The sequence below is a fragment of the Guillardia theta genome (assembly GCF_000315625.1).
Source record: "Guillardia theta CCMP2712 unplaced genomic scaffold GUITHscaffold_13, whole genome shotgun sequence".
NCBI lineage: Eukaryota > Cryptophyceae > Pyrenomonadales > Geminigeraceae > Guillardia > Guillardia theta.
In genome coordinates, this window is record NW_005434661.1 from 916,840 (window position 1) to 937,447 (window position 20,608).

At 52.0% G+C, this 20,608-nt stretch overlaps 3 protein-coding genes across 3 annotated transcripts; 1 reads left to right on the top strand and 2 right to left on the bottom strand.

Annotated features, from left to right (window-relative positions):
• Positions 1-10,617: 10,617 nt before the first annotated feature.
• GUITHDRAFT_151124 (hypothetical protein) lies at positions 10,618-11,392 on the bottom strand. Its single transcript, XM_005837906.1, has one exon. It carries the CDS (start codon positions 11,017-11,019, stop codon positions 10,816-10,818), a length of 204 nt encoding a protein of 67 aa, XP_005837963.1. The 5' UTR covers positions 11,020-11,392; the 3' UTR covers positions 10,618-10,815.
• A 236-nt stretch (positions 11,393-11,628) lies between these two features.
• On the bottom strand, positions 11,629-13,751 carry GUITHDRAFT_85272 (hypothetical protein; the record flags this gene model as incomplete). The annotated part of the gene is made up of 2 exons (XM_005837907.1): positions 11,629-12,716; positions 13,014-13,751. The coding sequence occupies 2 exons, from the start codon at positions 13,749-13,751 to the stop codon at positions 11,748-11,750; spliced, it is 1,707 nt and encodes a 568-aa protein (XP_005837964.1). The 3' UTR covers positions 11,629-11,747.
• A 2,607-nt stretch (positions 13,752-16,358) lies between these two features.
• Positions 16,359-17,627, top strand: GUITHDRAFT_66566 (hypothetical protein; the record flags this gene model as incomplete). The annotated part of the gene is made up of 1 exon (XM_005837908.1): positions 16,359-17,627. A coding segment is annotated over one exon (1,269 nt), but the record flags the coding sequence as incomplete, so codon positions are not given.
• Between the last annotated feature and the right edge of the window lie 2,981 nt (positions 17,628-20,608).

The following is a 20,608-nucleotide window of genomic DNA, read 5'->3' on the forward strand; positions in this document are numbered from 1 at the left end:
CCCTATATTGTGTAATATAATACTTCCTAGGGTAAATCCTCATGCTTAGTCTAATGAAACTAGTTAACAACTTAGCTAAAGGGTCATTTTGTTCATCACCATTTGGATAGCCTACATAATATCTAATAGGTGGATGCTTCTTGTGTATAGTGTTGAAAATGTACATAGCTACCTCATTTTCGTTATCACTAACATAAACATAATTGGTTTTTTTATCAAGTCCCTCTAATGTATTTGTAAATACCACATTAGATAACTCAGACCTAACAGGTGGAGTATATAAATAGCTCATTAATATCAATGTATTCATATGTACTTTATAAGTGGCTTCTTTGTTAGGGCCATATTTAGCTAAAGCATCCTCAAATTGCTTTTTCATTTCACCGACCATATCCAAAAGGATAGAATAGGGAACAAATACTCTCTTTTCATCAACATTGAGCTTATTATCAGTCTCAATATTCTTTAAGACTGCCTTATCAAAATCATCAGATAGCTTAGAAAGCTTCTTATAAAGTTCATCATCATCTCCAAGAGATATTTTGGCAAGCCTTGCTAATGCTCGTATGTAATCCCAATATGTAAAGGGAGAACCCTTTTTGCTCTCAATATATTTAAGCATGATTAACATGATATGGCGGTGATGTCTAAGGACAGTTGTTAAATCAATAGGGTCAAGTTGTAAATCTTTAGCTTCTTTTAGAATAACATTTAAACTGGTACTTTCTTATGTTTATCGCTGTTAACATGTGTCTTAAATTCATCCTTTGAAGGTGTTTTATCAAATTGATGATCACACACTGGACATTTATTAGTTTTGATATCTCCAACTTTTAATTTAATTGCTTTATCATATCTTTCTCTGTTTGTCATTTTCTTTTGTTTAGGTCCAACACTCGCTTTATCCTTGTATTGCTGATTTGCATTGATAAGTTTCTTAGGTTTGACTGGTTTTTCATATTGTTTATTTGGCAACTTGCCGTCATAAGTTTGTAGATCTTGCATGATTCCCTTAACATGATCATATTCTTTTGATCCTTTCTTGTTTTCTAGTACTCATTTATAATAAAGAAAGATAGATAATAATAAAATAAAGAATATAATTTAGTATAATAATGGTAATGATAATGATAAAGGCTAGCAAGTAAATACATTGGAAACGTGAGGAGACAAACTTTTATAAATCAATTTAAAATTTTAATGATTTTTACGAACACCCAAAAAATACATTTATTCCTCTTTATTTTCCTTACCGAATCCCTATTATATTTTATTCAATTAAAATAATAGCTGCGCATTGGTGCGGATCATCACACAAAATAACCAAAAACAAACGAGCGCACACACGGAGTGTGTAATAAAAAAATCTATGTGGGGTGAGGGGGTAAAATATTAAACACGTTGTTTTTGCGAACCCCCCTAAGTAACAAAATAATCTATCCCCGCCGCCACCCTCCGCCGCCTCCGCCTCTACCCCCCGCCTATTTCACATAACGGCTTAATTTTTCTTTTCTTTATTTTTTCCGCTCTATTACATGCTTAATTTATTTGGCGGGGGGGACGGGGGGGAAAACTCCATTTTTCCATAGCTATATATATATGCCACATGCCGGATGATCTAAATATATTTATCCTCAAAATAACGATTTTACCCCCCGTCCCCCCCGCCTTACGTCTATTTACCCTACGTTTACCATTCTTTTCACACTCCACCACAGCCAAAACATGGCGGAGGGACCAACCCGCCTACCTCCCCGCCTACCCTCCGCCTACCCTCCGCCTACCTCCTTTTTATTAAAACCCCTAGCGCTACATCGTCCGCCTCGCAAACACGTAAGTCATCTTGGTTTACAGGAGAGTTTTTGTTAACTCGGCGCTATCTGACTGGTACGGCTGGCATACGTTCCATCCCGGCTCCCCCCGAGTTTCTGAAATAGTACGTTACATCGGACGTCAGAAAGTCACACAAACAAGAATGTCAGCAGATCCAAGTCAGGATACGATGATACAATGTCAAGTTCACAGTCCGATCATGCTGAGTGGGCAATAACCATTCAAGGATTGTCCATTCTGAAGAAGATTTTCATGCAGGGCTATTAGATGTGCAGTAAAGAGATAAGGGAGATGCATAGCGAGCGGATGCAATGAAGAGAGATAGAGTAAAGATAAGAGTGTCTGAGAAGAGAGAAAATAAAAGAGAAGACGAGAGAAGTTTGCTCGCCAGCATTTGAAGACAGAACTTGTGACCAGAGATTGCTGCCGCCGCCTACATCGTCCGCCTCGCAAACACGTAAGTCATCTTGGTTTACAGGAGAGTTTTTGTTAACTCGGCGCTATCTGACTGGCACGGCTGGCATACGTTCCACTGGGCCATCAGCTCTATATAAGATCCATGTGATCCGTCCGACCGTCACGTCTTTCCGGAGAAAACATCACGGTACGGAAGGATCTCCATAGCACACTCACACTGGCAGGGCGCGGCAAGTTCGAAAAGACTCGGGATGATGAAGATGCCGCCCCGGGTTCAAGTTGCCCAGTGGAGCCGGGACCTTCATATGCCGTGGTACCCTACCCATCTTTCGATGTAACGTATACCACCCCCACCCATCTCCAGGCTTTCGTGCTCTACATTACTTCTTAAATTAAAATTGTTATGTGTCACTACTCGTAGTACTTAACGTTGTACCAACGTCTTGCAATTTAAAATTTGAATGTAGTTATTGTAAAACTTTCGCTCAATTGATTGGCTAAAGCATGCAGATAGATGTGCGAAAGAATTGGGTATTTTGAAGGACCGGGTCATTTGTGACATTTTAAACCTCCCCCTGCCTGCGCCCTTTTTTTTGCTTGATTTGTGAGTTCAAATTTAAGGCCACCAAATGTGATATAGGGAAAAAGCAATCGAGTTTTCTTCTAAAATCACTCAATAATTTGTACCATGACCTTAACTTTTAGAGTTTTATTCTCTTTTTATTTCATTTTTGGAAGTGTTGGATTAGCAGTGAAACTGAAATGTTTGTGCAGAACGAGCGCTTGCAAGGTGTGTGAGATGTTAGCTTATGCTGTTGTAGGTGATGTTGCAAGCAAGTACAAGCATGATGAAGAACAGCTTAAGGTGTTGCATGGTCCAATTATATTACTCATGTTCTAATTACAATGAACACAGGAACAAAGTTAAGATGCACATTACAAACCATCTGTTGTATACACAACCTTGCGTAAGACGTTGAGCTCAGATGATCTTAGGATCTCTGTTTATTAAGCACACACACTCATCAGATCAGCAGCACCACTGCAGGAATCTGCATCGTCATCCTATTTCCCTACGCTACGTCCAAGGGGCGTCCGGTATGAGTCCAGAATACAACATCGCTCCCACTGCGAGACGACAAGAAGGTCCACCTGTCGTTGACTTCGCTCAGAAGAATCTTGAGTTAAGGATCAGCAGAAGAAGAGGAAGAAGAGCGGCGGGAAGGTGACGCTTGAGCTAATAAAGAAGATTCAAATTGTTGAATTAAAGCACGAATACCAGATTTCTTGTTGAGTTCAGAAGCTGATTTCCAGGAGTGATCAGCTGGGTTAGGGTAGCCTTTCCAATGAACAAGATATTGGATACCACGACCACGTTGACGTTTGTCGAGAATTTGTTCCACTTCGTATTCAAGGCCTTGAGCTGTCGAAAGAGGATCCGGTCGATCGACGTGAAGCTCGAAGTTGGGATCACGGTCCTGATGGGGGCGAAGCCACTTGAGGTTGAAGACGCTGTGTTCAAGATGACGAAAGCGATCGGTCAGTTCGAGATGAACAGTGTTGTCAGAAACAAAGGAGAGGACTTTGAAGGGACCAATAAAACGAGGACGGAGCTTGGGAAAGCTGTCGGTGATGGGAATATTCGTCGTTGAGAGCCACACGAGATCGCCGATGTTGAAATTGTGAGGGCGACGGTGTTGGTCAAGGGTCTGTTCAGTTGAACGAGCCATGTGATCGAGGGCATCGCGAGCTGCTTCCATGTGCACTTGGATGGCTTCGCGAATGTCGTCAGGATCATCAGACGAGTTGGAAAGGTCAGGGAGAGCCAGTTGAGTTTTGACGTTGCGGCCATAAATAATCTCGAATGGCGCAAGGCCTGTTGAACGTTTGACGGAAGAATTGTAATGCATCTCGAAGAGGGGAAGAAATCTGTCCCAGTCATGGTTGACGCGATTGGCACAGTAGATGCGAAGAGCTTCAATCAAGACGGAGTTGAGGCGTTCAGGTCGAGCATTGCCTTGAGGATAGTAAGGCGAAGAATGCTTGATTTTGACCTGCAAGAGTTCGAAAAGTTTAGTCCAGAAGGCAGAAGAGAAGATTTTTGCATTATCTGAAATGATTTCGTTGGGAAGGCCTTGGTTGGCGCAGACTTTCGAAACGAAAAGATCGGCAGCTTGTTGAGAGGTGAGAGTCTTCTTGCATGGAGACAGAAAGACACGGCCAGAAAAGTTGTCAACACAAACGAAGATCGAGTCGTAATGAGAACGAGTAGGCGGGAAGCCGGAAACAACATCGATGGAGATTGTAGCAAAACGATCAGACGGAGCTACTTGACTGTGCGACGGTCCCATCTGTGGCTTGCGATAAGATTTGTATTGGATGCAAGATTGACAGGAAAGGATATAACGTTCGACTTGTTGACGCATAGAGGGCCAACAAACAACAGGAACAAGAGCCAAGTATGTTCGAGAGAAGCCGCGGTGACTGTGAAGGTCATGGGCACGGTAGAGAACCTCTTTGCGAACAGATTGAGGAATGCAAATGCGTTGGCGATGAAGACTATCTGTTAGAATCAGGAGATGATTTTCAAGGTGAAAATGCTTGTACGATGGGTTGTTTTGAACTGCTTGATAGATTGTAGAAAAGTATGAACACGAGGAATATGCTTGGACGATTGCGTCGTGAAGAGATTCGACGAGAGAAGCATTATCAGCAGGAGCATCGAGAGCAAGGAGATGATGAAAATCTTGATCATCTGAATGTAGGATTGCGTCAGCGCGTGGAGGTGCGACGTCGTCGTCGGGGTATTGGCGGCTGAGAGCGTCAGGGACAACATTATCGGTACCTTTCACGTGCGCGATCTCGACGATAGAGAATTCACTGAGAGTTTCTAGCCAGCGGCGAAGACGACCTTTGAGATCCTTTTGAGTTTGAAAGTACGTGAGAGCCTTGTGATCAGTACGAAGGATGATGGGCTTGCCAAGAAGATAAAATTGGAAGTGGAGAAGCACGTCTTTGATGGCCAAAAGTTCGCGCTCAGTGGTTTGATAATTTCTTTCTGCATCAGTAAATAGGCGACTGTAGAATCCAATGACTTTCTCTTTGTTGTCAGCGTCGTACTGAAGAAGAACACCGCCGAGAGCTGTGTTTGAGGCATCGGTGTGAACTTCTGTCCTAAGCGCTGGATCAAAGTGAGAGAGAATTGGGGAGGAGGTTAACCGGTGTTTGAGAAGATCAAAGGCTTGCTGACACTCGGGAGTCCATTGAAAGACGACATTCTTACGAAGAAGAGCATGAAGAGGAGCAGCAATGTGGGCATAGTTGCGAATAAAGCGACGGTAATAGCCGGAGAGCCCAAGAAATATTTTGATCTCCTTTGCGTTGCTGGGTGGTGGCCAGTCAAGGATCGCACTGGTCTTGCTGGATTGGGTCGATATGCCATCAGCAGAGATTTGATGACCGAGGAACTCGACACTATCTTGAAAGAGCTTGACTTTTGATTTCTTGAGGTAAACTTGATTCTCGCGGCATCGCAGAAGAACGCGACGAAGAGTGTTGAGGTGTTGATCAAACGTACCGAAATCAAGGATGAGCAAGTCATCAATGTATGGGAATACACTGGTAATATCACGGAAGAGAAGAGTAATCCATTCTTGAAAAATATTGCTTGCGTGAATGTAGCCGAATGGAAGATTGCGAGCCGGATGCATCTGTCCTCGAAGCTGATCTGGTCGAGAGGGTGAAGAGCTTTGCGAAGCGTTATCCGAACAGTAGGACAGCTCAGGCTTGCAAGGCTGTGGAGGGATGCACCCCCGACGCTATCGCAGAAGCCATCCGCTCGACATAGATCCCACGCTCTAACAAAAAGGCAAGATTCGCTTTCAACTCCTCCTCAAACGCGAGTGGTACAGGGTAAGTTTTCTTTTGTACCGCCTCAGCGTTATCCTTGAGTCGAATCGTCGCCTTGAAGGACCGATCAAGAACAACGTCGCTAGGAATGTCATCACGAATGACATCCGCATAATCTTCCATGATTGCCTCGACTGCTTTCTTCTCCGGACTCGAAACATCGTCCGTCGGCTGAGCGATCTCCATGTTGCACACATGTACGACGTACCACTCGGACTCGTTACGCTTGAAGTCTCTCACCGCTTCTGTACAAGAAAGTACCTGGCACAGAGAGACGCCCGCAGTAGCACCTCGATTATTTGCCGAACCGATGAGCAATGGGAGTTCGACCCTACGCTTGCGATAAGTGGCAAAAACTCTCGGTCGACCTGCGTCAATCACGATCTTGTTCGCACACATCCATTCCCATGAGAGAATCATATCCGCATGCGGCAAGTCGAGCGTGTAGAATGATCCAGTACTCTTGAAGATCGAACCTACACCAAATTTCGTCTGAAAAACCATATCAGACGTGCTGCTACTCCCGTCAGCCATGATGACTCGCTTACGAACGTCTGCATCCTTGACCAACAGACCAAATTTGCGCACTGCTGCTGTGCTGATGAACGACTCTTCAGCAGCGGTGTCGAGCAATGCGTTCAGAGCTCCGAATTGAAAAGACACAGGAACCATTGGTAAAGCTTTGATCCGCTGCCAGAATCAACAGTAATACGGCATTTACGAACATCCCTGGGATTTCCCGATGGAGGTATGCCCGGGTCGAAGACAACACTCGAAGTCTGCGAACCCGTGCTCCCGTCGATTGCGCCCTCCGCGGCATGGTTTAAAGGTTGCTCAGGACCATACTTTTGACAGTTATAGCACTTCACCTTCTTCTTGTCGAACTTCTTCTCTTTGCCCTGTGCGTCGTCGCTCGGAGTAGGAGCCGACCGCTTGCCCACTGGCCTGACCGTCCTGTTGATGTCGCTGACGCAGGTTAAGAGCTTCACGATACAACTGCGGTAAGTAATGGCAATCCCAAACGTCTTACCATCGCGTTCCGAAGTTCCATCAGCATGCTCAGTTCCTTCCTGAGCATAGCACGTGCATAGTCCATTTGTATTCCATCGACAAAGACACGTTCTCAGTTACCCAGCGCAACACTAGGTCTCTTGGACACAAGGTAGCACGCCTGCAGGTGTGTAACCATCGCCTGGAATCTTGCGGTGTACGCCTCAACGGACTCCTTGGGCCCTTGCCTAGCCTGTTCTGCACATGACGCTCGAGTTTCTCAATAAACTCGAATGGTAACCATTTCAACAACAGTTTCTCCACAAACTGTTCCCAATCCCCATGCTCAGCTGAGAACTGATCTTGCTCAGCCATCGGGAGTGTAGCCCACCATAGCTGCACTTCCGGACCGAACGCAGAGATTGCAGCTCCTACCCACCTATGACGCGCAATACGGTGGAATTTACATCTGCCTTCCAGGTACCCAATCCATGAGACGATTGATTTCTCCATTGTCTGTTCGCCATTGTACTGCAGCAACGACTTCGGATCTAGTTTGCAAATCTGACCACCGTCATTCTCCGCATGCTTCGGCTTAGTAGGCTTGACCTCGTCGTGAACCCGCTCACAAAGCAGGGCTCGCATTTCCGCTGCTTCCTCAGCGAGCTTGCGGTTTTCTCGCTGAGATTCTGCAAGTGCCTTCACAAGATCCTGAAGTTTGCAATCAGCCTCTCGCTGGGATTCTGCGAGTGCATTGATAAGACTGTGCATCTTATCCGTGTTAGTCTGTTCCACGGATCTGAGCTCCCTGCATGTACGGCGTAGTTGCTCGTTTTCTTCCAAGATGTCACGAAAACTGGCTTTCAAGGGAAGAGCGGGACCCTCTCTTTCGTTTTCATCCCTGCTCTCCAACCATGAAGGCACAGTGCGACCACTGTCAACACTATCGGCACGCAAAACAGCGTCTGGACGAAGGACGGTTTCCGACGGATCATACGTACGCGATTGCATGATCACTACCGTAGCAAAACGCTGCTCTGCCGACCCATTCAGTGTCTCCTTCACAAAGCTGCCCAACCGCGACATGCTTCGACTCTGACACACGAAGTGATCCCGTCAAGAAAGCAAAGAGCAAGTGTGCGACAGCAATGCACAATCCAACGGCACTTTATTCCAAATCGACGTTTGAGATAAAGAAAAGTAAGTAATCTAATTTCCTAAGAAACGATACTGCCTAGGACACCTACTTAAAGAAAGACAGAAATAAACATATCCTATCAGGTTTGACCTCTCTTTGTTGCCCGACCAAATAGTAGAGCTGGTCCTGTCTTCGTCCTCGTCCTCGTCCTCGTCCTCGTCCTCGTCCTCGTCCTCGTCCTCGTCCTCGTCCTCGTCCTCTCTCCTTGTTCTGCTTGTTCTGCTTGTTCTTCTTGTGCTCCTTGTACTCTTTGCCTCCTCCTCAGCCTCCTCCTTTCACCTGTCAATACTCGTCCCGTCTGTCCAGTGCTTCTGTTCCTGTCCATCCTTTTTCATGACATCGATCATACTTCTTGTGTCCCTCATCTTTCGATCATACTTCTTGTGTCCCTCATCTTTCGATCATACTTCTTGTGTCCCTCATCTTTCGATCATACTTCTTGTGTCCCTCATCTTTCGATCATACTTCTTGTGTTCCTCCTCTTTTTCGACGAGCTAGCTAAATCTGTATTCAACAACACACTTCTGCTCTTACTCTGAACTTGGTTTGTAACTCACCTCCTCACTCTCTTGGAACACTTCCCGTGCGTAATTGGTATGCACAGCATCACTTCGGCAAGAGGAAATCCACTTGAACTGATCATGTCATGAACTGCTCCTTGGTGTCACTTTGTTCCACTGCCGAGATTGACGATCATGATCGCTGCATTCACGCTCAGCGCTTCCAACGATTCTCTGAGGTCGTTGCAGTCAAAGAGGCAGAAGGAGAGGGGGATGATGAGGTGGAGGAGTGCAGCAGGAGCTCCTTCATACCTATCAGCCTCACTGACTGATGCAAACAACAAGTCCGGCAGGAAGTCGATTCAGAGATGCGTCCAGACCAACGATGGCAGCACTCAGACCTGCGAAGCATTGCTCGACGACTACATCTCCGAGAGGTTCAAGGACTTGAACAAGGTTACATGCATCATCTTGTCGTCGAGATGCTGTTCAAAGTCTGCTGACGCTGCCTCCAGGCAGGAGATGCTTGTAACACTCAGACTGACCTCACCCCCAAGGCACAAAGTAGCGGACCTCCTATCCAAAGTCAACTCAAGTCGATTCTCAAGTGCACAACAGGAGCCCTTGACGAGACTCTGGATGAAGTCGATGCGTTCTTAGCGTCCTTGGAGAAAGACGTTTCCTCTGTTTCCGACGACGCGTTCTCTGGGGACGTCAGCCTGATCTTGGACGAAAGCTGCGAGATATGCGGGGCCGGCGGCGACGCAGTCTCGAGCAACTTGTCGAAACCTCCAACAGCGAGCAAGAGAGATGCCGGCGGCTCATCGCACGTCAGGACAAAGTCAAGGTCACCTGCTAGTATCAAGAAGGAAGGCAGCAAGACTCTGCTCAACTCGACGGTCTCCTCTCGGTGTATACGACGACATGCTTGCATTTCATTTTTAGACTGCACTGAACGATGGAGAAGGGGCAAGACTTTTTCGAGCAGCATCTGCCAGAGATCGAAGGTTTGGACTCTCGGAATGTCGCCATGTGCCAGTGAAGGGTGGTTGTAAACACAGAAGAAGTTGAAACAAGACACGAAGACTGCTGACAGAAGGCAGAAGAGCGTCAAATGGAATCAGGAGATTGTGAAAGTACTCGAGTACCCTGCTGGGACTGATAGGTATGAAGGATGAAACAGAGAGGGGGGGGGGGGAAGGGTTTAAGACAGGAGAAGCAAGTGGTGTAGAGGAGGAGGAAGGGAGGGATGGGAGGGAGAGGAGGGAGGAGAGTTTGGGGAAGAGGCATTGTGGGTTCATGGAGCAACGCATGGCGGTCAGTTTCAGCCCTTCAAACAAGTCTGTGAGGCAGAGCAGGCAGAGCTTTATCCGATCCCTCCTGCAAGCTCCCATCAAACGATGCAGCAAGAACGTCATAGAAGAAGCAGAGAAGGGAGAGTCCGACCAAGACTCTGCTCGCCCTGTATGCATCTTCTCCCGCGTCATAGCTGCTGACAAGTGATCTAGGGCTCAGGCGTCAACAACGCGGAGGACAAGCTGAAGATGCCGAGGAAGAACATGCTCAATGCGACAATGAAGATTCCCCTGACCTCCATGAAGCTTCCTTTAGACGACATGGCCGAGGCCACTGCGATGGGGTTGAACGAGGAGGCAGCTGCAGAGGACCAGGGTATGTCCAGCGAGGTGTATGAGGGCCTCCAACTGACCCCATCGAGCTGCGAGGGAGACGAAAGTTTCTTCTGCTCCAGCAGCAATGAAAGATCGTTGAACAAACACCTTTCCCAGACCGAGAGGCCGGCCAAGGGCCCGTCGGAGCCGCAGGACCTCACGGGCCTCTGCCTGTGGCTGACTCTCCGAGCCGCCATGCAGCTCTGAGTCAGTGCAAAAGCGCTAGGAGCCAAGAGAACTCCACTGCTGTTCGGCGTCAGTTACGTTTACTCTTATGTTGAGAATGTATCTTCCAAAATCACTCCGAACCTCGCTGCTCATCCGGCCAAGTGGCGGCTCGCGTGCGAACGCTTACTGGCCATCCATGTCCCCAGAATCTTCTCAGCCTCCAGAACATTCCTCTCGCTGATCGCTCGATCGCGCTCGACACTGAGTTGGGTGCAGGTTCTTTCAAGATGGGCTGATTGCTGTTGGATGAGTTGGAGCTGCTCTTGGTAGGCATGTTTCGCTTTGGTGCATAACGAAACCATGTTTTCGACATGATTCTCGATGTGTCTGATGATCGGTTCAAGAACAATGTGTAGTTTCAACTTCTCTTCAACCTGCCCTCCTTGCTTGGCGCTGACGAAGCTATCTGACATCTTGCAGCTGTGATCATCGCAAGGCAAGAGAGAAAGAGTGAGACTTTCTCCTCGAAGACATGAGGGAGGAGAGAGAATCTGCATGGCCGGGTTGGAGTCCTCCTTAGCACTCATGAACTCCAGCCTCGAAGATTGGCAGGACAGGTGCAGAGCCGGGAAAGGAGAAGGGGGAGGAGGAGAAGGGAGAGCAGGGCACTGTTCTAGCTCTTCTATCCTCATCTTCGCCTTCTTCAACTCCCTTTGCATCTTCCTCAACCTCAGCCCGACCAGCAGCCCCCCTGGGCCCGATGCAGGGGCCCGGGCCGGGCCGGGGCCATCGCCGCCGGGAACGGCCGCGGTCGAACGGCCGGGCCCGGGCCGCGGATCCGGGCGGCGGGCGGTACGTTCCGAAGTTCAGCGCCCGGCGGGCTGGCATCACTGACCGATCGTGGGGCCGAGGCCACGTGTGACAGCTGCCGTTGAACAGTAACGAAAACATGATTGAACTTGTATTATAAGGCTACTAAACTTCAACAAGACAGGTGAAGATTTTCAAAACTTACCTGTCTTGTTGTTTCAGCTGTCTTGTTGTTTCACCTATCTTGTTGTTTCAAAAACTGAAAATTCTCCGGAGCCGCCTCCACCAGGAGGCTTGCGGTGACAGAGCCTGCTGCGCACGCTCTGTCACCGCAGGCGAGGCCTCCATCACGACAGCTCCCTTGGCCTCGAAAAGCTGCCTGACATTCTGAGGCAGACCTTCCTGCGCGATCTGAGCCCCAAAACACTGCAGAGATCGCTCGAAGGAGCTGCGGTCATGTCGGAGAAGCCAGCAGTTGCCGTCGTCTGCGAGAGACCAGACCCAACAGGAGTGAGAGTCAGCCGAGGCGAGAGTCTTCCCGTCTCCTCCCATGCTCACGGCTGTAACCTCACGTTCATGACCTGTGAGAACCTGACGGTAGGTGCCTGTCTCTACGTCCCATACTCGTACGCTCCCGTCCTGGGACCCCGAGGCGAGAGTCTTCCCGTCTCCTCCCATGCTCACGGCTGTAACATCACCTTCGTGACCTGTGAGGACGTGACGGCAGGTGCCTGTCTCTACGTCCCATACTCGTACGCTCCTGTCCCGGGACCCCGAGGCGAGAGTCTTCCCGTCTCCTCCCATGCTCACGGCTGTAACATCACCTTTGTGACCTGTGAGGACGTGACGGCAGGTGCCTGTCTCTACGTCCCATACTCGTACGCTCCTGTCCCAGGACCCCGAGGCGAGAGTCTTCCCGTCTCCTCCCATGCTCACGGCTGTAACCTCACGTTCATGATCTGTGAGGACGTGACGGCAGGCGCCTGTCTCTACGTCCCATACTCGTACGCTCCTGTCCCAGGACCCCGAGGCGAGAGTCTTCCCGTCTCCTCCCATGCTCACGGCTGTAACCAAACCTTTGTGACCTGTGAGGACGTGACGGCAGGCGCCTGTCTCTACGTCCCATACTCGTACGCTCCCGTCCCAGGACCCCGAGGCGAGAGTCTTCCCATCTTCTCCCATGCTCACGCCAGTAACCACACGTTCTTGACCTGTGAGAACCTGACGGCAGGCGCCTGTCTCTACGTTCCATACTCGTACGCTCCCGTCCCGGAGCCCCGAGGAGAGGGTCTTCCATAATTGTACGCTCCAGTCAAGAGTTGTTGTAACAATTGTCTTCACACGGACCTCTTTGATCTCTCCAATAAGCCTTGTCATCACCTGTAGCCTGTGGCCTGTGCTAACGTCTATCGATCGTATGTCTCCATATTGAAATGCTGCTATGACAGACGAAAATCGCTCTCCCTCCAGTAAAACAGCAAGTGGACGACCACCTCCTCTACTACTTCCTCGCATGACTTGTTTGCAGGCGCCTGTCTCTACGTCCCATACTCGTACGCTCCTGTCCCAGGACCCCGAGGCGAGAGTCTTCCCGTCTCCTCCCATGCTCACGGCTGTAACATCACCTTCGTGACCTGTGAGAACCTGACGGCAGGCGCCTGTCTCTACGTCCCATACTCGTACGCTCCTGTCCCCGGACCCCGAGGCGAGAGTCTTCCCGTCTCCTCCCATGCTCACGGCTGTAACCTCACGTTCGTGACCTGTGAGAACCTGACGGCAGGTGCCTGTCTCTACGTCCCATACTCGTACGCTCCTGTCCCCGGACCCCGAGGCGAGAGTCTTCCCGTCTCCTCCCATGCTCACGGCTGTAACCTCACGTTCATGATCTGTGAGGACGTGACGGCAGGTGCCTGTCTCTACGTCCCATACTCGTACGCTCCCGTCCCCGGACCCCGAGGCGAGAGTCTTCCCGTCTCCTCCCATGCTCACGGCTGTAACCTCACGTTCATGACCTGTGAGAACCTGACGGCAGGCGCCTGTCTCTACGTCCCATACTCGTACGCTCCCGTCCCAGGACCCCGAGGCGAGAGTCTTCCCGTCTCCTCCCATGCTCACGGCTGTAACCTCACCTTCGTGACCTGTGAGGACGTGACGGCAGGCGCCTGTCTCTACGTCCCATACTCGTACGCTCCCGTCCCGGGACCCCGAGGCGAGAGTCTTCCCGTCCAATGCGAAGCTCAATTTCGATTGATTCATTTCAGCAATACTCGGGTAGCACCTCTCCCCAAAGTACGCTCCGTCCAGCTTCGCCTCATCCAGTCTCGCCTCCACAAAGTAACAGTGGCTCAGGTTCGCCCTCGATAGGTCCGCCCCCTCCAGCCTCGTCCGATGAAAGATCCCGTTGCGCAGCACTGCTCCTTCCATCCGCGCCCCCCTCAGGTCCAGCCCTGACAAGCTCTCTCCTGCTGCTACCAGGATCGACGCCGCGTTGGCCGACGCCCTTGCCCATCCCTCGTCCGCCTCGTCCCTCGATGCCTGCACCACCTCCACCAGCCTCTTCCTGTACCTCCCGTCCCCTCCCACGGCTGCCGCGTGCTCCCGGATCGTCTCGGCGTCCTCGCTCAAGCTTCGCACACTCAGGCTCTCCGGCAGTCCCTGGCTCCAGCGTGTGTCTTGGGGTAACTTGAGCCAGTCCAGCGTCGTCTCTGCCAGGAAGAAGCTCCGGAACGTGTCGTGCTCGAAGCTGATCTCCTTCCACTCCTCTATCCCTTGAATCACCCGCCTCTGTCGTGTCAGACAGCCTCCCAGCACGTAGTCCCACACCGCTCCTCCTCCTCCTGACCACAAGCCGCGGCCCGCCAGAAGCGCCTCTCCGCGTCTGAGCTTGATGCTGGCAGTGTTGTCCCGGAGCATCCGCAGCCCCACTGCCTTCCCTACCTCCAGATACGTTTGTTGCCAGCTCTCGTCGTCAATGCCTGCCTCTTGCCTCTGCTCTGCCAGCTCATGTTTGTCCTTGAGCTTGAGCCACTCTCGCTGCATCCGCTCCTCTACAAATCTTCTGTACATCTCATGCCGTGTGATCCTGTACCGCGGATCTTGCCTCCTCCGCTCCACCAGGCCTGGTAGTACACACAGAGCTACCTTGAGGCTCAGCGGCGTCGTCACTAGGTCCTCCAGCTCCGGCGTCATCTCCAGCGCCTCCTCGTACTGCTGCTGGCTCCACCCGCCTCCCGTCCCCGCCTTCGACACATGGTGCATGATGTATCGCCTCACCCGGCCCTTGTCCGATAGCCTCATCGGACACAGCCACGTCGCTTGAAAGCTATCCCTCCCTCCCACCACCGGCAGCCAGAACAGGCGCTCCGACGACCCGTCGCTCTTGAGGTAGTCGCTGCGGCACGTGATGATCGCCTTGAAGCCGTTGCAGTCATGCAGCTCCTTGTACACCTGCTCGATCACGTTGTTTCGCGTCCCAAGCTCATCGTACCCGTCCAACACCACCATAAAAGACTTGGTCCTCACGAAGCGCTTGAAGGCTTCCGTCGTCAGCTCTTGGTCTGCCATAGCGTCCTGCAGGTACTGCTGTACGCGTACCTCCTGTACGCTCTTGTACCTCGCAAGCTCTAGATATACCGGATACGGCATCCCTTCCTTCCACTCCTCCCCCAGCTTGATCGCCCATCTCTTCCCCAGCGTTGACTTACCCGTCCCGGCTTTGCCCTGGATGAGCAGGACCTGCTTGGTGGGGTCCTGCAAGAAGTCCTCGACCAGCTTGTCTGACCCGATCCTCCAGCCGACGCTGACGGCCTCGGGATCTCTGTCCGTGCAGTCTGTCACCATGTAGCCCTCCAGCGCGTCCTCGAGCCTGAAATCGCTCGCAAGGGCCCTCTTGATCACTGCGCGCATCTGCCCCGGCAGAGCGTTTAGCCTGCACTGTCCGCTCTTCTCCCAAGGCACCTCTCCTGTCTCCGGGTCCAACCTCGCCCCAAACCTGTACCGCTCGCTGTAGCACCAGGCGTTGATGATCATGTTGGCCTTGCGAGGCGCGTAGGGTCTAGACTGGGAGCTGACAGGGTGGATGGAGACTTGGGTGCGCTGCTCGAGCTTCTTGATGGCCTCGTAGTCTTCGATGAAGAAGTTCATCGGTTCATAGCTGTCCTCCGTGTTCACAGCCGTCACCAGCGACCCGGCTTCGTCCCCATGTGTCCCCGTGTTAACATGGATGGCTTGTCCGTGCCTGACCATGGCGTCGATGATCTCCTTCACGTCCTTGTGGTTTATCTCGTCGATGCTTTCCCAGACGATCTGCGCCGTCGGAAGTCTCTGCGCGACGAAAAGCTTCCTCCTAGACTCTCGGAGGACGAAGCGACCTGGCGAAATCTGGTCGAGGCCGAGGTCGCCAGCCTCGGTCTGTAGGTCGTAGAAGCGCCCAGGCACGAGAGAGTCAGCGTTCACGAGTGCGCGAGGAGCAGACGGGGCATGTCGGGGTCGCTTGCTGCTCTCAGCCGTCTGCTTGACTCGCACATCCCCTTCGCTGCACCTCTTCGCCATTGGTATAGCTAACCCCAGAAACCTTACAGCCACTACCCCTGCTCCAATAATCGAGTGCAGGGGTCATCAGTACAATCTTTTAAAAACCACATTTTAATGGTCGTGGAGACGATGGTGTACTATCGCAGTGTCGTGACCCAGCTTGTGCGCGCGCACACGACAAGTCGAGAGTGTCGAACGGCATGCTCCCAGGCGAGATGTACGAGATGAGGAGGTTTGTGTGCTGACGCATTTGTTCTCATCGCAGCCGAAAGTACAAGACACGTACGAGAGATCCTCCATCGAGGCCTGGCTCCAGCTCGGCGGCGTCCTACCAGCCCCCTCACTGGCGCCTGCCTCCCCTCCACGCACCTTGTCTCTAACTTCGCTCTCCGCAGCGCTATCCAAGAGTGGCAGGAGCAACACCTTCTATTCGTCCCCAGACATGAAGTCGACATTGACCAGCAGCCTATCTCAGCAGGCTCCTTCAAGACCCTCTACATAGGTCACCTCCGCAGGCGAGGGCGAGGAGCGGAGCCGGAAAGGCTCAAGGTCGCGGTGCTCAAGCTGAGGCAAGGCGGCGGCAAGAGAGAAGCCGGTGTGATGCTAAGGCTCGGGCCGCATCCTCGGCTTGTATGCTACATGGGGCAGAGCGAGGACGCCGAGGGCTGCCGCCTGCTGCTGACAGAGTACGCCAAGCTGGGGTCGTTGAGGCGGGCTTTACTGGGGACGCTGGCGGGCCAGGTGACGCGAGGGCACCAGATGTCGATGATGCAGCAGATCGCACAGGGCATGCTCGCAGCAAGGCACGTGCTGGTCATGGGCTTCGACAAGGAGGACGTGGGGAGGACGTCGGTTAAGGTTGCAGGCTTCGGGCGTGCAATAGACCTTGCGGACGATACTGACGCTACAGTAGCGGGGCGAGGGCTGCCCGTACGCTATATGCCCCCGGAGTCCATGAAGAAAGGCCGGTGCTCGGAGAAGAGCGACGTGTGGGCCTTCGGGGTGACGTGCTGGGAGATCATGACCTTGGGCAAGACCCCCTACTACAACATGACGGACGAAACTGTAATCCGGTACGTGTGCGGGCGAGGGAGGCTGCCCCGAGAGGACATACTCGGAAGATGTCCGGACGAGGTATGGGCCCTGATAGAGAGCTGCTGGTCGATTTGGGAAGAGGATCGCCCGACGTTCGCAGAGCTTTCGGTAGCTTTAGGAAGAGCCGGAGCGGAGGGGCTTGAGAGGACAGCATGGAGGTGGTCAAGCAAGACGCTTGGGCTGCAGGATGCACGGAGCGGCAGCCAGCCACTATGCCGAAGAATATGCAGTGTAGCAGAAGCTGCATGGAGAAGCATCGGGGAGGCAGCGGGCGGAGGGATCGAGTCGATGGCGACGAGACTGAAGAAGCGCAAGTACCGAGAGCTTGCGGGACAAGAGTCAGCATGCGATGCTTTGGAAGGCATGACGAATGCCGCCCGTGACCCGCCGAGCACGGGAGCTAAGAGGCTACGGGTCGGGGCGCCGGCAGCGGTTGAGGTGGGATGCAGCAGCCGGCAAGGGAGGCATGGAAGCAGCTGTGGACAGGAGCTGAAAACAGCATAGAGGCGGTAGTGCAGGAGATAAGGACGTACGAGGTACTCGCGGAGGTACAGCAAGCTGCGTGCGAAGCCTTGGTCAGCATGGCTCAGAGCGTTGAAGACTACAAGCGCAAGGCGAGCGAGGCGGGAGCGATCGAGGCTGTCGTCAGCGCCATGTCCAGGCACCCAGATGACACAGGGGTACAGCAGGCTGCGTGCGAGGCCCTGGAGGACATTGTCTCGTTGGTCGATGAGAACCAGGTGCGCGCGAGAGAGGCGGGAGCGATCGAGGCTGCCGTCAGTGCCATGTCCAGGCACGCGGACGATGCGCTGGTACAGCAGGCTGCGTGCGGGGCTCTGTCCTACATGTTGAGTTTCATGGATGAGAACCAGGTGCGCGCGCGAGCGGCGGGAGCGATCGCTTCTGTCATTAGAGTCCTCGATATCCACGCAGACAATGTGCAGGTGCAGCTTGAAGGATTCTGGGCCCTCGAATACATCTTGCAATACTTCCGATATCAGGGCACAGCGAGTGATACAGCAGCAATCGACGCTATAGTCAGCGCGATGACCAGACACCAGAGCAACGCGGAGATGCAAAAAAGCTTTTGCAAGGTGCTAAATGAAATAACCAAGAACAACAAAGAGAACAGGCTCCCGGTCACCCAGGCGGGAGCGATCGAGGCCGTCGTCAGCGCCATGACCGGGAGCTCAAACGACGACGTACAGCAGGCAGCATGCGACGCGCTGCACAGCATTGTCAGCGGCATGGCAGCCAGCCAGGTGCGCGCACGAGAGGCGGGAGCGATCGAGGCCGTCGTCAGCGCCATGACCGGAAGCTCGGACGTGCGCCGGGGTGGGTACAGCGGGCAGCATGCGAGGCGCTTCACAGCATTGTCAGCGGCATGATGGCAGCCAGCCAGGTGCGCGCGCGAGAGGCGGGAGCGATCGAGGCCGTCGTCAGCGCCATGACCGGGAGCTCGAACGACGATGTACAGCAGGCAGCATGCGACGCGCTGCACAGCATTGTCAGCGGCATGGCAGCCAGCCAGGTGCGCGCACGAGAGGCGGGAGCGATCGAGGCCGTCGTCAGCGCGATGAAAAGGAATAGGCACCGCACTTGGTTGCAGGACAGCCTTATGGAGGCGTTGGGAGCAGCCTTGCGAGCAACAACTCGAGCAACATCCAACACATCCGATCGCTCGGAGCCGATGTCTTTGCTGACAAGGTCTTCGACTCGCGTGGCTCTGAAGCAAGCCGACGGCTGAGGTCTGTGCTTGAGCGACAAGATTCCGACGCAGCAATGGAAGGGAAGATGAGAAGCTGAGGACCGACGGAGGAAGGAGCCTCAGAAATCGAACAACCCTACCTGGATGGATGGGTGGTCAAATCTCGGGATAAGTTCTTCTGTAAGGCGACTCTGTGATGAGAGTTACAGGGTGAAGCGTCTCATCAGGTGGCTGAGCTCAGTGGCAGGAGGGAGATGAGAGCTGATATCAACCGAGCCCGAATAAAGGACAGTTGGCTGTTTTGTACTCATGTTCGAAGCTGACTTCTCTTGGAAAACCCAGGATACTCTACTCCAGTGTGAATCTACTGAATAGGACCCCTCTGGATCCTCTTTGTTTCAGGAACAGTGTACCCGTGGGGTCTTTTACATGCTGAAGAACAGGGGTGATCCTTGTGGAATACAAAACATCTAAGTAGAGAAACTTGTCAACTTCCAAGGAGAGGACACTCCTACTTCCTTCAGCCAAGAGACAGTACCTCTGTCTGCTTCTTCGAAGCTAATAGGACCAGGTGGCCCATCTTCCCCTTTCATGTGTACACCACGTCCGTTTGTGCCACACCTGTTTGTTGGCTTGCTTTGTATCGTGTGTCAGAATAAAGAGAGTTAGATCTCCTTCTGTCACAGATTTCCTCTTTTTAAAGAAAATCCAGCGCAAGTTCTTGTTCAGCCACGCTCAAAGGTCATCCCGTAAAGTCTCGCGGTGTGACAAAGGTTGGGGTCTTGAAGTTAAGTGAGGACATAGGATCGACGGACCTGGATTGATGCGTGAAGCATTTACCTTTCACTTGAAATGATTTATTGTCCTTCAAATGATTTATTGAAATGTAAAACCGTGCTTTGATGCGCTCTTTGAATTGAAATCACGTTTCATGTGATTCACGAGGACGATATCGACAGCAACAATGATGTGACTGTCAGGCCCTGGCCCTGCGGAGAGTGATTCTAGTAAGCATCAGAATGATCGGGCCTCAGACCTCTCAAGGACCCTCGCGAGGACTTCAAGGACTGCCACTTCGTCTCCTTGGTCCACAACGGCACACAGACCCTACCTGGTCTGTCGAGGTGGATTGAATGGGTCTGCCTCGCTCCGAGCTGACAGCCGACATCTTCGTCCCAAGAGGCAAATAAGGCAAGGAAGTCCGAGCGCGAGAAGGTTGGCTGTGCGACTTGTTCCGTAGATCTCGGAATCCTTCGTTCACTGGTCTGAGCCTTACGCGATTTTCTCACTTTCAATACTGATAGTTTGCTTGCTTTCTTTGCTGAAATCATCCTTTGGGATTCTGAATCAGTGCTGGAATGTGAACCAATTCGCTACCATATGTTGTATACACAACCTTGCGTAAGACGTTGAGCTCAGATGATCTTAGGATCTCTGTTTATTAAGCACACACACTCATCAGATCAGCAGCACCACTGCAGGAATCTGCATCGTCATCCTATTTCCCTACGCTACGTCCAAGGGGCGTCCGGTATGAGTCCAGAATACAACACCATCACATGCTGCTCGAGTCTGTCTCACAAACTCATGATATGATCAAGAGCTGCAAAGGCAAGGAGCAGATGCAATGGCTGACTACACAACTTGAGAAGAAGGAGCTCGAGCAGAAGTATGCGGTTGAGAAGAAGGAGCTCGAGCAGAAGTATGCGGTTGAGAAGAAGGAGCTCGAGCAGAAGTATGCGGTTGAGAAGATGGAGAGCGAGCAGAAGTATGCGGT

Coding starts and splice junctions, on each gene's coding strand:
- GUITHDRAFT_151124 (XM_005837906.1), bottom strand. CDS start 11,019: ATGCCTACCAAGAGCAGCTCCAACTCATCCAACAGCAATCAGCCCATC.